General features: G+C 47.7%; 6 protein-coding genes across 6 annotated transcripts; 2 read left to right on the top strand and 4 right to left on the bottom strand.

Moving 5' to 3' along the window:
* The first annotated feature begins 49 nt into the window (after window positions 1-49).
* BDBG_04379 (mRNA (guanine-N7-)-methyltransferase) lies at window positions 50-3215 on the top strand. Its single transcript, XM_002625464.2, has 5 exons — window positions 50-307; window positions 478-697; window positions 776-2213; window positions 2298-2464; window positions 2541-3215. Exons 1-5 carry the CDS (start codon window positions 71-73, stop codon window positions 2573-2575), a joined length of 2097 nt encoding a protein of 698 aa, XP_002625510.1. The 5' UTR covers window positions 50-70; the 3' UTR covers window positions 2576-3215.
* A 10-nt stretch (window positions 3216-3225) lies between these two features.
* Window positions 3226-8897, top strand: BDBG_04378 (uncharacterized protein). Its single transcript, XM_002625463.2, has 6 exons — window positions 3226-4099; window positions 4173-6224; window positions 6297-6762; window positions 6838-7403; window positions 7517-8057; window positions 8123-8897. Exons 1-2 carry the CDS (start codon window positions 3327-3329, stop codon window positions 4861-4863), a joined length of 1464 nt encoding a protein of 487 aa, XP_002625509.1. The 5' UTR covers window positions 3226-3326; the 3' UTR covers window positions 4864-6224; window positions 6297-6762; window positions 6838-7403; window positions 7517-8057; window positions 8123-8897.
* Window positions 6514-7873, bottom strand: BDBG_04377 (uncharacterized protein; the record flags this gene model as incomplete). The annotated part of the gene is made up of 4 exons (XM_031721644.1): window positions 6514-6833; window positions 7014-7321; window positions 7412-7523; window positions 7558-7873. 4 exons carry the CDS (start codon window positions 7871-7873, stop codon window positions 6514-6516), a joined length of 1056 nt encoding a protein of 351 aa, XP_031578281.1.
* A 1122-nt stretch (window positions 8898-10019) lies between the features above and the next one.
* Window positions 10020-10712, bottom strand: BDBG_17037 (uncharacterized protein; the record flags this gene model as incomplete). Its single annotated transcript, XM_031724845.1, has 2 exons — window positions 10020-10068; window positions 10270-10712. The coding sequence occupies 2 exons, from the start codon at window positions 10710-10712 to the stop codon at window positions 10020-10022; spliced, it is 492 nt and encodes a 163-aa protein (XP_031578280.1).
* Window positions 10713-10728: 16 nt separating this feature from the next.
* BDBG_17036 (uncharacterized protein) lies at window positions 10729-11178 on the bottom strand (the record flags this gene model as incomplete). Its single annotated transcript, XM_031724844.1, has 1 exon — window positions 10729-11178. One exon carries the CDS (start codon window positions 11176-11178, stop codon window positions 10729-10731), a length of 450 nt encoding a protein of 149 aa, XP_031578279.1.
* A 2306-nt stretch (window positions 11179-13484) lies between these two features.
* Window positions 13485-14404, bottom strand: BDBG_17035 (uncharacterized protein). Its single transcript, XM_031724843.1, has one exon. It carries the CDS (start codon window positions 14137-14139, stop codon window positions 13891-13893), a length of 249 nt encoding a protein of 82 aa, XP_031578278.1. The 5' UTR covers window positions 14140-14404; the 3' UTR covers window positions 13485-13890.
* Window positions 14405-14653: the final 249 nt, after the last annotated feature.

The following is a 14653-nucleotide window of genomic DNA, read 5'->3' as shown; positions in this document are numbered from 1 at the left end:
ACTTTTACTCCAAATGCGATTTTTTGACAACGCTCGACATACCCCGTCGCCAGTATGCAATTAGACAGAAATGGCTGCGCGCACCCCTGCTGACAGAAGACGTGCTTCCATTACAATGTACGATCCAGCCCGAGACACGTATACCGTCTCTGATGATGGTCCTCCACTAGCTAGTGCGGCAGAGCGCATCAAGGTTCATGAACTAGCCGAAGAGGAACAGACGAACGATGAAGCTTTGCGTTCACGAGGATCCACACCCGCCCATAATAATGAAGAGAAGAGTCCTTCATACAACTCTTTAAAAAAGGTATACTACCGCTTATTTTGAAGTTAAACTACATCCGTTTAAAGGGCACGTCGCGTCGCCGTGGGACGGGTTTAACCCATGTTTCGGCCCGCTTGGTTTTCCTCCATTCTTCCTAGCTTTCAAGCGCCTGGTGGGACTGATCTGGACCCGTTGGCGGGCTTATTCTGCAGGAGACTCCGCCCATCCACTCCACGCCGCAGGAAACTATCAATAGTGGCGGCAGGGGCTCAAAGCCTGAAAGAAGCTTCTCTCCACCTCACAACCATAACAAAAATAACATCACCAAACACTCGTCGACTTTTCTTTCGTCTCATTCTACCCACAAGAAACAGACCCCTTCCGCTGCTCCTTCTTTTATTCCAATGGGCTCTTCCTCGGATATAGCGCACGGTGAATATTTCCTAGCACCCTTCAAAATGCCCAGGAAAATATAGGAACAGCCTCTAATGTTCACGACCTTCAATATAGATGAATTGCCACGCAGTGGTGGACCATCCTCCCAGAGCCCCAAATCAACTCACAATGGACACGCGGAACCACTAGAGGCCCGACAAAAGAATAAGACCGATAGCAACGAAAGGAAGAGAAAATTGCCGGAAAATGACCCCCAGCCCGAAAAAACAGAACCCGCCCCCGAACAACGACCGGTGTCAAAGCGCAAACGGCAGGAAGAAAGTTCACTGAAGAATAAAAAACGTGGAAAGGCCCCGCCATCTGCTTACTCACTTCGCGATCGCTCTCCCGATTCAAGACATAGAGGCCTCCAAACGCGCAGGTCACCGTCACCTTCTCCAATACGGCGTTCTGAATCCCCAGATGCTTCTGCCCCAAGACAAAGAAAGAGACCGGGTGGAGCAGCTCGGATCGGGTCTGCAAATCTTGAAGCGCTGAAACACAGACAGGAGGAACGAAGACGGCAGATGGAGGAGGAAGCCAAGTTGGCATTGCGAGAGCGTGGAGTCCACGATGTCGTTCGTCAACATTACAATGCGGTTCCGGAAAGAGGTAGGGAATGGCGGAAGACAGATAGCAGAATAAAGGGCCTGCGAAGTTTTAACAATTGGATTAAAAGTACGGTTATCCAGAAGTTCTCTCCTGATGAGGAATTCTTGGCTCGAACAAACGGGAGGGATTGGGCTGGCGCGGAGCCTGCAGAAGAGAAAAAGCTGCTTGTCATCGATGTGGGATGTGGTAAGGGGGGTGATCTGGGCAAGTGGCAGCAGGCTCCGCAACCGGTAGATCTTTACGTGGGCTTGGATCCTGCGGAAATATCTATCGAACAGGCTCGCGAGAGATACATTAGCATGAGAAGAGGGAAGGACAGGATTAGGGGTAGAGGTCATCCACTCTTCCATGCGGAATTTTATCCTAAGGACTGTTTCGGTGAATGGGTTGGTGATATTCCGATTGTGCAACAAGTCGGTATTGACGGAAGCGTTGGGCCTGATGGGTCGATGATGGCGGCTCGATGGGGCGGTGGTGGCTTTGACATTGTCGTCTCCATGTTTAGCATGCATTATGCCTTTGAGAGCGAAGAGAAGGCCCGGCAGATGCTGCACAATGTCGCTGGTTTGTTGAAGAAGGGCGGCCGTTTCATCGGCGTAGGGCCCAATTCAGACGTGCTCAGCGCCAAAGTTGTGGAATTCCATGAGAAAAAGAAACAGCAGGAGGTTGCTGCCGCTGCCGCGGCTGCTAAGCTTGATAGTGAGCGTGAGGATGGTGAAGTGGAGGAATCGCCAATGACAGTACCCGAGTGGGGGAACAGTATCTATCGCGTCCGGTTCCCCGGCGAGACGCCCGAGGATGGTGTTTTTCGCCCTGCGTTTGGCTGGAAATATAGCTATTTCATGGAAGAGGCTGTTGAGGAGATTCCGGAATATGTCGTACCATGGGAAGCTTTCAGAGCGTGAGTAGCACACAGTATATACGCCTATTACATTTTGCACTGAGCCTTGTGCTAACCCATTCTATTATCTTTTCCCTGCTTCAGTTTGACGCAAGATTACAATCTGGAACTTCAATACCGCAAGCCTTTCCTGGATATATGGAATGAGGAGAAGGATGATCCTATCCTGGGACCACTCAGTGAGCGCATGGGCGTTCGGGCGCGAGGAGGTGGGCCTATGCTTGTCAATGAGGAGGAGTTGGAAGCTGCTAGTATGTCTTTATTACTCTGTTTTAACTGTTCTAGGCTGGTTGAGATGTAGTTAGGCTAACATATTTTTTGCTGTAGGCTTTTACCATGCGTTTTGCTTCTACAAGGTCTAACGATGTTCATTAAGCTACTGACTGCTAACTTATTTAACCTCCGTCTACGTGGTGCCCTTGTGATACTACGTCTGTCACATAATTTGCATATTCCATGCCATGCATTTTACGCTAGACATGTTTCCTGTGTTTTTTTGATTTCTTTTTTGTTTATTGGCATTTCGAAATTCGGTTATTCTATCTCATGATGCTCTACTTTACTATAACTTTTACAGAAACTACAATTACGCATACACGAAAACATATGGGCAGGCATAGTCCGGTAGGGTTCCAGTTGATTGGTATCTCTTCATGTTATGTACAGTACATCTATCCACATCTGAAGACTTTGACTTGACACGGCCTGTGATATTCAAACGCTTTCTTCAGTCATATACTTCACATACGACATATATTGATCGTTCAGAGTTACAATCCGCTCTTATGCAGTGAATAAAGCTGAGCACGATTTATGTAGCTTTCAGTAACATAATAGTATATTCATAGCCACCGTTCTATGTGCCTCACTAATGTCCACGAACGTTTTGAATCCGAAAATCTCAAGCTCAAATGGAATAATATCCTTGACCAAGCGGAGCCATATCACATGACTTCGAGTTTACTAGTCACGTTTTAGCGCCATCACGTCGCGTCTTCCCGCTGTTCTCATCTGGAATCTCACTTTAAATCTCATTTACGAGCCAGAGGTTCAACTTGCGGACCTCCTTCTCAACAATATTTCCCATTAACTCACACTTCAGAAACCGAAACCATGTCCGTCAATCACACACCACGCACTAGGCAATCAATTCCCTCGCGCGATACTCCCTTAGAACCCCGAAGTAACAGACCAGCGCGCCGCTCCGATGTCCAGGGAGCAAGCGATCGGCGACAAGGTCAGCCCGCCCGTCGCACTATTCTACAGCTACCCACCTACCAGCCCCAAGTCGCCCCTTTGAACGCCACTACGATACATAAACTCGGCCAACTGCAACGTTTCCCGCATCTGACAGTGATGCAGACGCAACTAAAGGCTGCCGCGCAAGCGTTGACGGAGTGCGCGGGAATGGTTAATGATCGACTGGCCGACGCGAAGGCGCGAGAGGCGAGGAGAACGGGAATGAAGAGGAAAGCGGTGGATGTGGAGGATGATGAGGAAGTAGAGCAGGGTGATGGGGAAGGTGAAGAGGTGAATATTAGAATTGTTGATTTGGAAGAGCGCGTGAAGACGATGACAGGCCAGTTGGAGGAGAAGATGCGCCAAATTGTCGATGCGGAGGCGCGTACTATTTCGTTGACGGATGGTTTGAATCGGATTCATCAGCAGGCGGTTGAGGCGGTAGCCGCGCAGCCGCAGGCGAAGCGGAGGAGGATGAGGAGGCGGCCTGGGGAGGAGAGTGAAGAAGATGAAGGGGAGGATCAAGATGATGGTGAACTTTCCGCAGAGGAGGCTCCCCAGATACGAAATGGTGGAACGTCCAAGGTGCTGCGGACGGAATTGAAGGAGAAGAAGGCCCAGTGGAAGGAGACGTCGTTGACAGATCGGTATGCATTCCTCGACTTGTTGCCCGGACACAATCTCATATTTACATATTGATACTCACAAATCATCAATCAGATACACAACCAATGACAAATACATTGGTTTCTACCGCGTAGTGCACGAATCGAAATATCCTGGCGATGAGATCCCGCCTCTCCCGCACCCGTCCACTTGGTTCGCAGACGTTGAACAACCTACTACGGCTACCCTTGGCGAAGCCACAACCACCAACACCTCCAGCGGGGCAAAGGATGCCAAGGTAGAGCCGACTTTAGACGACTCCGATGACCTAGCCATCCGCAGCGAACGAGTCTCCCTCCGCTGCCCAATAACCCTCCTCCCTTTCACAGACCCTGTCAAAAGCATGAAATGTCCCCATAGCTTCGAGCGGACTGCCATCGTCGCGATGATTGAACGGAGTAAGAAGCGCATAATTATCCCTTCTAATGGCAAGCGTGTCCCATGCGTCGAGTGTCCTGTGTGCTCGGTGCATATTTCTATGCATGATCTTGATACGGATGTTGTGACAGTGAGAAGGTTGAGAAGAGCGGAGGAGAGGAGGGAGAGGGAAGAGGAGCAGGGCGGCGAGGAAGACTCGGATGGGGGGGAGGAGGTTGTCGTGGAGAGGCCGGGGAGGAAGGGGAAGGGGAAGGGGAGGGGGAGGGGAAGGGCAGAGGCGAACCCTAAGGGGGAACAGGAAAGCAAGCGGGAGGAATCAAGAGAGCCCAGCATGGTGCCGGATACGCAGATGGTGGATCTTGCTTGATTGATTGATTGATGGATGGATCTATTGCTCTGGGCAATGGTCGAAGCCGCGTAATCCACTCAATCCCACTCTAATGACTCTGTAATCTCTGTTCAATTCAGATCTCAGAGCTCTTCATTCCGAACTTTCCCACTCCCTTTCTATCCACATTCCCCGACCCTTTGAATGAATTATTTCTCTATTCTCTTGTGATCCATCATTTTCCACAAGTGTTCTGATCACCTTGTTACACAATTCCCTCTGAATTAACCTTTAATAAATCTCCCAGAAATGCATCATCAGGCACGCGCGCGGTTATTCGCCGTCTTTCTCTTCGCCCCTGGCGCTTTTCTTCTTCTCCAAACCCACCCTATCAATTCACCTTCGCACCCACGACACCTACAAGCAAAGTTTTCATCCATTCCTCCACTCTCGACCTGGCCTGCCTCACACGTGACACGGCAGCATTCGGCCACTTCGGCCAGCACAGTGGCGCAGATGATGTAAGAATAGAGAATCAAGTTATTAAGTCCGTGTTTTATGCAGATGCTACAGTCTACCTGGTCCAAGGAAAAGACAAAACAGACCGAATATAGATGAAGGGATTTTGGGCAAGTATTTGAAGCTTTTAGTGCAACGGCCCCCAGTCAGCCCGGTTAAGCTTTAACCCCTGGTTGTAACAGCTGTAAGCTTAGTACAGCATGCGGCTTAGGCTCGAGGGACATTAGCTGAACGGGAAAACACTTAAATTATGCCCCGGAATGAAAGTGGACTAGCTACGAGAGACCGTCCGTCAATACTACTAGAGGGGTTGCTCCATGTCTCACCCCGTTTCCGCTCGCTTATTGGGTGATCAGCTCTAGAGCAAGGCATCGGAACTGCACGGTTTAACACATGCGATGGGGTTAAAGGAGGGCGGCTGGATTGGGTATAAGGTTCCTGGCACCGGAACCCCAATCTTACTCAACCTTTCCTAGAAGGCAAGATGATTCGTTCTCGTTTGCCATTATTGGAAAGACATAGGATGTGGTCGCGGAAAGCTGGAAGGTCATTTCTCTGGCAGAGAGCAGTCCATGAAGGACAGTTTGTGCAGGGGTCCTCTGGAGACCCTTAATATCCAGTGTGTCGGGGATAGCCAGGGGGGGGGGGTGTGCGCCTCGCTCTCTTCTGACTGGTCCGATGGAGTTCCTCAGGCAGAATAAGCTCTATGGAAGACATCAGCAGCTAGTGCTCACTACTGTGATAAAATTGCCCTATTGGTAGAGCTATCCTGGGGTACGGTACGATGTTGTGGATCCAACCCCTTACAAGGCTATCTTAAGCCTGTAGGGTTGAGATAGGGGGAAAGTAGTGCAGGGATTGAATCTGTTATTTCAATTGCAGTGAGTGTAACTATCTCTTTCACTAGCTGACTGGCAGGGCCCGCTGAATATTGAAAACTGAAAGTATGCCAGAGCTTTACGATCCGGTTTTCAGCCTACACCGGTATCAGCATCATATGACCATACTCCTTCGACTTGCCCTTTTCCCTTAACCGAAGAAGAAAAGGAAAAGTCTGAGATACCTAACTAAAATACCATTTCTAATTCAGATGAAACAGCAGTTAAAATACAGGTACTAGTTCAGGTTGATTGATTACTTGTGTCCCTGGTCTTAGACTGAGGATGAGGTCTAGGGAAAAGTTTCAATCCCAAAGTCACCATCCAACTCTGCATCTATTCTCGCAACCCTCAAGTTTCCAGCCGCAGGCGCAACCTCATCTTTTGGAAAATCGATTTTTGAGTTCGGTTCCCGTTTGAAACATTTGCTGCCTTTCTGAAACTCACTCCCTGCATGCTCGCCCAGCGCCTTAAGCCCATTTGCTAGGCAGGATGGATCATATCCTCGCTCGAGCAGTGTCTTGCCGCTGTTGTCATAGAGGTATGCCACACCAGTCTCAGCAAACAGCTCTCTGTCAGAAGATTTGAAGTAGTCTGATGGCCAGTATGTGTCTAGATCTTTTTGGCCTTTAGAAAAATGCCTCGCTTTTGGAAAGAGTCGCGATCTATGCAATGGCTTGACTCATGCATATACACACTCTCTTTAGCGTCGCCGTAGACTGCAATTATGTTTCACGGGCCCACGCGAAGGCCTCCAGCAGTTTTGTCCTCAAAAGCAATCAGATGGCGGACACGGCTCCGCAGGCCTGCAGGAACTTCGACCGAACTTTTCCACCACGGTGTCCACTGAATGCTGTGCATCATTGTAGCGACAAATTGCCCAGGGGTCTTGATCAAGGCAACCCGAGTAGGTCACATTGAAAACATCAAGACGGTCAGCTGTACAGTAAACTCTTCCGTCACTCCTCTTTCGTTGTGCCAGCGCCCAGAAATAGTCGGGAACACCTTCGGACTTGTCCCATTGAGTAACTTCTGTGGGGTTCGCCCCCGAGATAGGATCGGATCCAAGCTCTCCTAACCCATTTGGGAACAGAATTCCCCTGATGCGTGATTTTGTTTGTTAGCTATTACTGTTCATCTCGAAATTCAAAAGAGACATGAGAAAAACACTCGGTACGGTGCGTACGTACTTATGCCTTATGAGCTTTGGTGCTACCTTGTTTGGGCACCCAGTCTTTGCATCCCATAGTCTGTTCAGGATGGGTTGAAGAAGGTTGAGCTGATTCCTCATACAGCTTGCGCCTAATGGAGGTTAGGCGTTAATTTTCAAATATACTACAACCGTCAAAACCGCTCTCGATAGCCCGTCCATATGTACCGTCGCGCCTCTCAAGTTCTTTTGCAGCCGGCTCATCAGCTACACAGGTATCGGCAGCAACAGCATTTATAAATTCATCCATTGGGATTCCAGGGTAGCCGTGGAACATCACTACTACCAGCATTTTGATAGCATCTACTTGTCGAAATGAGCTACCGAAAAGGGCAGAATTCCCCTTGAAATGTTGAACAACAAGGCCTTGGTCGAATGCTGCGACAAGAAGATCAGAGATCGTAGCCCGATCACCTGATGGGAGGCGGGCGAGCAGGTTCATGGAGGCTTCTCTGTCCCTTTCCGCACTGGCACAGTGACCTACAAGCCAGGGTTCAGGAGTCAGGACACTATATCCTCTCTCGCATTAGATAACGCCGGCTTCGTGTGTGTCTTCCCCCGCGAACCCAACAAATTCTTGGGGCAAAAGGAATCATGGAAGAATTAGGGGGGGCCCGGTGGAGGGGGTAAGACTGGTTTCTCACATCATCGAAGGTAGCGTTATAGATACTAAAATTTATCTCCGCAATAGAATCGGCTCTCTGGCTCATAAACACTGCCGCCCCAACGCAACGTCCGATGGCATTCCTCGGCGATGAACTGCAGAAAAAAGGAAGAGAAGCAGAGTTAGCGCAAAAGCAATAGATCATAACAAGGAAGAGGAGAAATATTTACTATCTTCTTCAGGCCATTTTTCTAAGCTGTACCTTTGCGGGGCAGGTAGAGCAGCAGCGATTTCTGCATTGAAATCTCGAACCACTTTCACAAGCGGATCTTTGATAATCTGGGCGCCTGCCAATCCAAGCAATATAAATTGCTACAGCACCGTGACCACCCCCATTTTGGCTACGATCTTTTTCCTACTCTTTCCCCGGCTGGCTATGCAAAAGTATATGATAAATAGGCACCCCCAATGAATCTCAAGATTTCGAAAGTGGAATGAGAGAGTGAGTGCAGAGATCGACACAGGGCAGGAGGCAAGATTAGAGAGCGGGCTCAGCTGAATATAAATGCTCTTTGCAAAGGGCCTGGGTGCAATGATGAGCTGACTTGTTGCTAGCCATCGTGCAAGATTGCAAACGGCTGTAATGATCAGGGGGTTCAGCCTCTCTATTATTAGACATTGGGAGATAGTTGTAGCCATGGTAGTTGACTCCACAAGGTGTTGATTTTAAATGAGTTAAGAGAACAACGATGTCACTCTCCTGAAACTCTCCTGAAGACTTCAAAGATTACCATATCAGACCGACGGGTCGTTGAATCTGTAGAAAACTGGGGATATGCTTCTTCAGCGCGCTGACTTGCCTTGTAATTGAAGACTCTCAGTATAACTAAGATATATTCAGAACTTATATACATCTGTATATACTAGTAATATAGACAATGAAAATGTCAGAATGATAGCTGTGATGAATCTGATGATAGTACAGAGTAGTAGATTCTTCAGAAACAAGGTAAAATTTATATAGCAAAGTTGATTTATTTTTTTAAGTTGATGATGATAATTTAATGCATAATAATTAGTAGAAGTTATAGTTTTATAGAGTTATCATTCATCTCTATTTTTCTCACATATTTATCTCGAAATAATACTATTTCTATATTCTTTCTGTGTTTCGTTTGTTGCACGGCACTGTAAGAATGCAAAAGAGACTAAAAGTAAGAGAGAAGTAATTTATATAGCTAGCCAGTTGAGCTTGGAAATACATATAAAAAGAAGGCAAAGAAAATACAATGGATATCTGATATCTTGATGGTATTGACTGAAACTGGCATTCACACGTTCGCAATATCGCATGGAATTCTGTCCCACAAAAAAAGGAAAAAAGAAAGAAAAAAGAATTTCAGACAATCTTAACAAAAGGTTACAATAATGATCAAGTCAATACCCGTATCGTATCATAATTGCCATTTGGAATTGCAATTGCACTGCAATGGTATATTTATGAAGTAAGAAACAAACCATAACAGACACGCACGCTGGGATGGATATAAGCTAAGATCTATTGCTACAAATCAACAGTTTGCATGTACGGAGCTTCGCTCGACTTCCTAAGTTCCAAATGATGACTCCACACCGCCCACAGATAGTGTTTTATCATCCTCTTTCTTGTTGCTCAATTTGTTGAAATTTCGTTTTCATTGTTGGTTGGTAACGTTGAAGGGGTGGGGGGTGGGATGTAGGGTGCAAAGGCGACTTTTTCTTTCGCGAGCTTCTGGGTGAATGGAAGCACGGTTTCTGTTCGTTTTCGGTAATTGATTTGATTTTTATTTGATTTGATTTCTATTATTATGTTTTCGGATCCGAAGGGGATAGATGAATGGCGCGGGGGCTAACACCATCGGCGTAGGTATCGGGCGAGAGGAGTTCTACTTTTGTTCAATCCCGACCCCGACTACGATTGTTGTTGTTGTAATTGCGTCGCTTTTTACCGGGTGAGAATGTTCAGGTAATCGAGGACGATAAGGGTCACCATACTGGAGATTTAATGTTAGCGTGGGGTCACCGGGCGGAGACGCAAGGTTTAAAGACGGAGTGGGGCGGGTTTCTTCCTCTAGCCTCTTTTTTTTTTTTTTTTTTTTTTTTTTGAAGAAAGAGGAATGAAAAAAAAGAAAGAAAGAAAGAAAGAAAGAAAGAAAGAAACAGATTCCAAAAAGTTAAACAGGGGGAAAACTTACGCGTGCGGTGCGATTCGAACGTAATACGTTCCAAACCCGCGATAGAATCTCAACCAGCCCTCATCCCTAATGACCTTCTTTGCACAATCGAGGACACCCTTGTAGGGAAGCTGGCCCGTCTTTGGGTCCTTCTGCTGTTTTTGCAATCGCGTCTTGATAAAATCAAAGGGGAGGGACATGAAACTGGCAAAGAACCCCGCGATGGCGGAGGCGGCGAAAGTTCGGTTCTGAGCCGATAAGTTCGTGTGTGCCTGCAGCTGCGACTTGGACTCGGCGAAGAAAGTCAATTGCCCAAAGTTCAGAGCCATAGCGCGCACCACGGTGGGTAAGGCCCCGGCCCAGAGGGCAGTGATACCCTCCGCCTTGGAAATGCGGGCTAGAGCGTCAATGACGGAGCGGTAGTTTGCTCTGCTTTCCTTTGGTTTGAGGCCGTCCGACTGCATACGGATTAGGGCTAGGTCAGCGGGGTTCCCGATCATGGCCGCCAGGCCACCAGCTCCCAATCCCCGCTGCGGCGCGTTCGGCAAAGGTGACTTTCTTCCCCGCGGCGTCGGCGCGGGCTTTCAGGGAGTTCGCAAAAGTGTCGAAAAATCCCAGGCGGGCGGTGGTGTAGACGGCCTGTCGAAGCAAGCCGGCCGATAAACCTGTGTATAGGTCTAGGAATTTGCCTGAAGCTATGATCTGTTTTGTGATGCCTAGCGCTGTAGGACGGGGTCCTGTCCGGGCACCTTCGCCGGCGAGCTGCAGGCGCACCTTTACCATGTCAATTGGCTGGATGACAGCCGTTGCCGTCATACCGGATAAGCCGCCATTGATGAAGGGTAAGGCGGGGCGGATGTAAGGGTTATGGAAGAGGGGGGTGGATTGTTGAGAGGCATCACTGGCCGGCTTGGGAGAGGAAACAACCATGGCTGGCGGAGGGGATGAGATGCGCGTATATATATATATATATATATATAAAGAGAGAGAGAGAGAGAGAGAGAGAGAGAGAGAGAGAGAGAGAGAGAGAGAGGGGGGAAGGGTTGGTCTGCTCCTTTATCTACCCTTCTTATATATGGAGAAGCAGTCAGTCAGCGTCAAGGAGGGGTATTGGTACCGCGATAGGGGAGCTTCTCCGAATGCCGCTACCCAAGCAGTGCTGGTGAGAATGACAGCAAGATGGACAGCCAGATGGACAGACGGGTAGAAGCACTGGGTTTGGATATGGGGATATGGTAGGTAACTCACGGTAGGGGAGGTTGCTCTCCGCACTGCAGAGAAGAGGAGAGGAGGGGAGGGGAATCGGCGCAGGTGACGGAATCTCCCGACAGGTGACACCCCCCGGCACGGCACAGCACAGCAACGATGAGAGGATGAATGAGGGAGTAGCGAGACTGCTGTATCACATCAGTGGAAGAGTGGTGTATATATATATATATATATATATATATATAATACGCGCGCGAGAGAGAAAGAGATGAGTAGAGATGAAGTTGAGGTTGAAGGAAGGTTGAGGGGAGGAGAAGAGGCAGAGGCAGGCACGAATAGAAGCCGGGGGGAGAGAGACCAAGAGCTAGCTAAAGCTACCCTAACTTACCCTAACTACCAGAGAAGAGAAGAGGAGAGAACAGAGAAGAGAGAGAACAGAGAACAGAGAAGAGAGAGGAAAAAGAGAACCTTATTAGTTACGCTTCTTGATGACAACTTATTAGGGTAACTAGCCCCGGCTTGGAGGCTTGTTTGCTTTTTGTCCACAGCCAGCACAAAACAAGTCGTGTGCGTGTAGTTAGTTATCTCTCCCTGAAACTATCTCATTGTCTTTTTTAATTAAAATAAATCATGGGATAAGACAGCAAGAATCAAGAATGTATCTGTACCCTCTGCAATAAGTACTTCCACAGTACGGAGTACAACAGAGTACAATTCCTCTCAAGCCAACGAACGAACAGGCTGGACCAATGGACACAGTGCGGGGTAAGTTAGTTAACTAACTATAAAAGCAGGCATGATTTTGTACACGGCGCAAATTCCAAGAAACCAGCAAATCATGTAAGTTAACTTATAACAAACTAACTACATCTGTAACTATACATATAGACTGTATACAGATGGTAGTTAACTATTAGCAGGGAGATATATCCGATATCCTGGCTGGCTGGCTGCTTGTAATCTGGGTTATCTCTATCTCTTCTTATTCGTATTCCTTGTTTTGCTTTTCATTACTACATTCGATTAGTCTGTGTTCATTTCTTGAATAAATAAGTTGTAACTTACTTAATGATTAAGTTAACTAATAAGTTACAATGATAGTTATCCTCTAGTTAGAGATGAGGTCCCCACGTCGTCATAAACCAATTATTAACTAGCTCAACCCAATATACATAGCTACAAACCACAGGCTCAAAACGGCCCCATCCTCCTTTGCTCCCATGGATTGTACTAATGTTAAATAGCTCCCTCTCCAGTTGGCTTTCCTTTCTTTACTTGAAACTTAAAAATACTTTGAAGGGCAGGGAAATGCAACGTAACGTAACTAACTAACTTATATATTAACTATTATTATTGCTCAAGGAGAACTAGATTTCAGGCACCGCTGCAGATTCCCCTGGCGATAAACCATGTCCGCTACGCAGCGTATTCAACCAACCCATGCCTACGCAGTAGATAGCAAACCAAACCAAACCAAACCATTCCTCCCCTCCTCCCCCCTCCTCCTCCTCCCTGAGGAAAGGAGAGGTGGGGGTGGAGTCCAGCTTCCCGCGCCTAGCTTGGGCACTCACTGATCCCATCACCACCCCACCCGAACAATCCCCGTGATATTCCCGATCCTTTTCGTCCGAGTCGGGGCCGAGCTTGTATTATCATCATTTTCTGTTGTTTTTTTCTTTTTTCCTTTCCTTTTCTTTTTTTCCTTTTTCTTTTTGCATCAACCTTTCCGTTGGGAAACAAGTTAAGGGGAATTTCGTCTCTTCCCGTGCTACCGCTTTGGATGTTATGTTCCAGGCCCTGACCCCGGCCAGAGAGAGGCCAGAGCACCCGCAGAATCCCTTTGCCATTGCCAATTGGCAATTTAATTGGTTGGGATATGGATGAGAACCAACTTGTTGGAGAGCTTGGGGTTCTTCTTTTCTTGTTCCACTAACTAAGGCGTGCTCTTTTTCTTTTTCTCTTTTCTCTAATTCTCCCCTTTATCTCTCTCTGGTTATCTTAGTTGACATGAATAGTTAAGAAACACACTCACATGTCATTTCCTGTTGATGTTCTGAATAAATAGTTATCTAAGACTGGTTGGTGGTGGTGATGCCGATGGCATTGATCTCATAACTACACTGTGATCACACAAACTCTGTTTGACTCTTTTTCCTTTTTATTTAAGAAAAGAGGGGAAAACCTATTCACAATAAACACTCTTTGCTTTCACTTCAACTGTTGGTATCTCAACAAAAACATCCTCCCTACCCCAGCTCCTTTGATCTCGTCCCAGACACAATGAGCATGCTTCCCTCAGACCCTTTGATCAGCCCCTGAGACGGACCAATATCTGCCACGCATATTTCCCGTGAAGGTTCAATGGACCTAGTCCAGCAAACCCATGGGTATTAATTAACATGGCTGGCCTACAGTGTTCACCATCCCACCAACTCAGCACTCAGCACTCAGCATCCCATCATCATCAAGGTTCATTGTTGGATATCTGGCGTCGAGAAATGTCGCGGTGTTGCAAAAGCCTCCAAAACTCCGCGAGCACACCGTCTCCTGTGGGGCCGTCGACAGCCCTGGATTTCTTTTAGCCTGCCAGACCCCAGCATTGATGTGGGGAGATGGGGCTGTACGCGCTTCTTCTATGACTTCTTCGTCGGAATATGGAATGTGTCCTATTAGACAGAACATTGGGAATTGGGTTGTTTATGTTTTCTCCCTCCCTCCCGCCCTCTCCTGTCCTGTCCTGTCTGTACGGTGGTGGATCGTAACGTATGCTTGGTGGTGGTGTGTGTGCGTGAGAGAGGGAGAGAGGGAGGGAAAGAAAGAGAGAGAGAGAGAGAGAGAGAGAGAGAGAGAGAGAGAGGGAGGGAGATCAACCGCATACCCCATTTCATCGGAAGCCTTTTGTTGTTCTTTGGAGTGCGTAATGGTGTGGTGTGGTCTCCCCCCCCCCTAATGTTGTGTTTCTTCTTTTCCTGGTGCACCCCCGGAATAGAAACTAAGATACAGCTGAAAACGCACAACATAGAGGTCTACACACAATCTAATCACGAATCGAAGCATGACACGAATAAGAAGAGACTCTGGAGGGCTCACCTCCATCACTGGGTAAGATTCTTTACTTGTGAACTTCGCCTCCATCATGATCGGCCAGAGTCAAGGAGGTCTCCATGTTCTCGAGGATCGAGAAACGGATCGACGA

Source organism: Blastomyces gilchristii, assembly GCF_000003855.2.
Source record: "Blastomyces gilchristii SLH14081 genomic scaffold supercont1.7, whole genome shotgun sequence".
Classification (NCBI taxonomy): domain Eukaryota; kingdom Fungi; phylum Ascomycota; class Eurotiomycetes; order Onygenales; family Ajellomycetaceae; genus Blastomyces; species Blastomyces gilchristii.
Note: the sequence above shows the minus strand (reverse complement) of the source record. Positions and strands in the feature narration are given on the sequence as shown.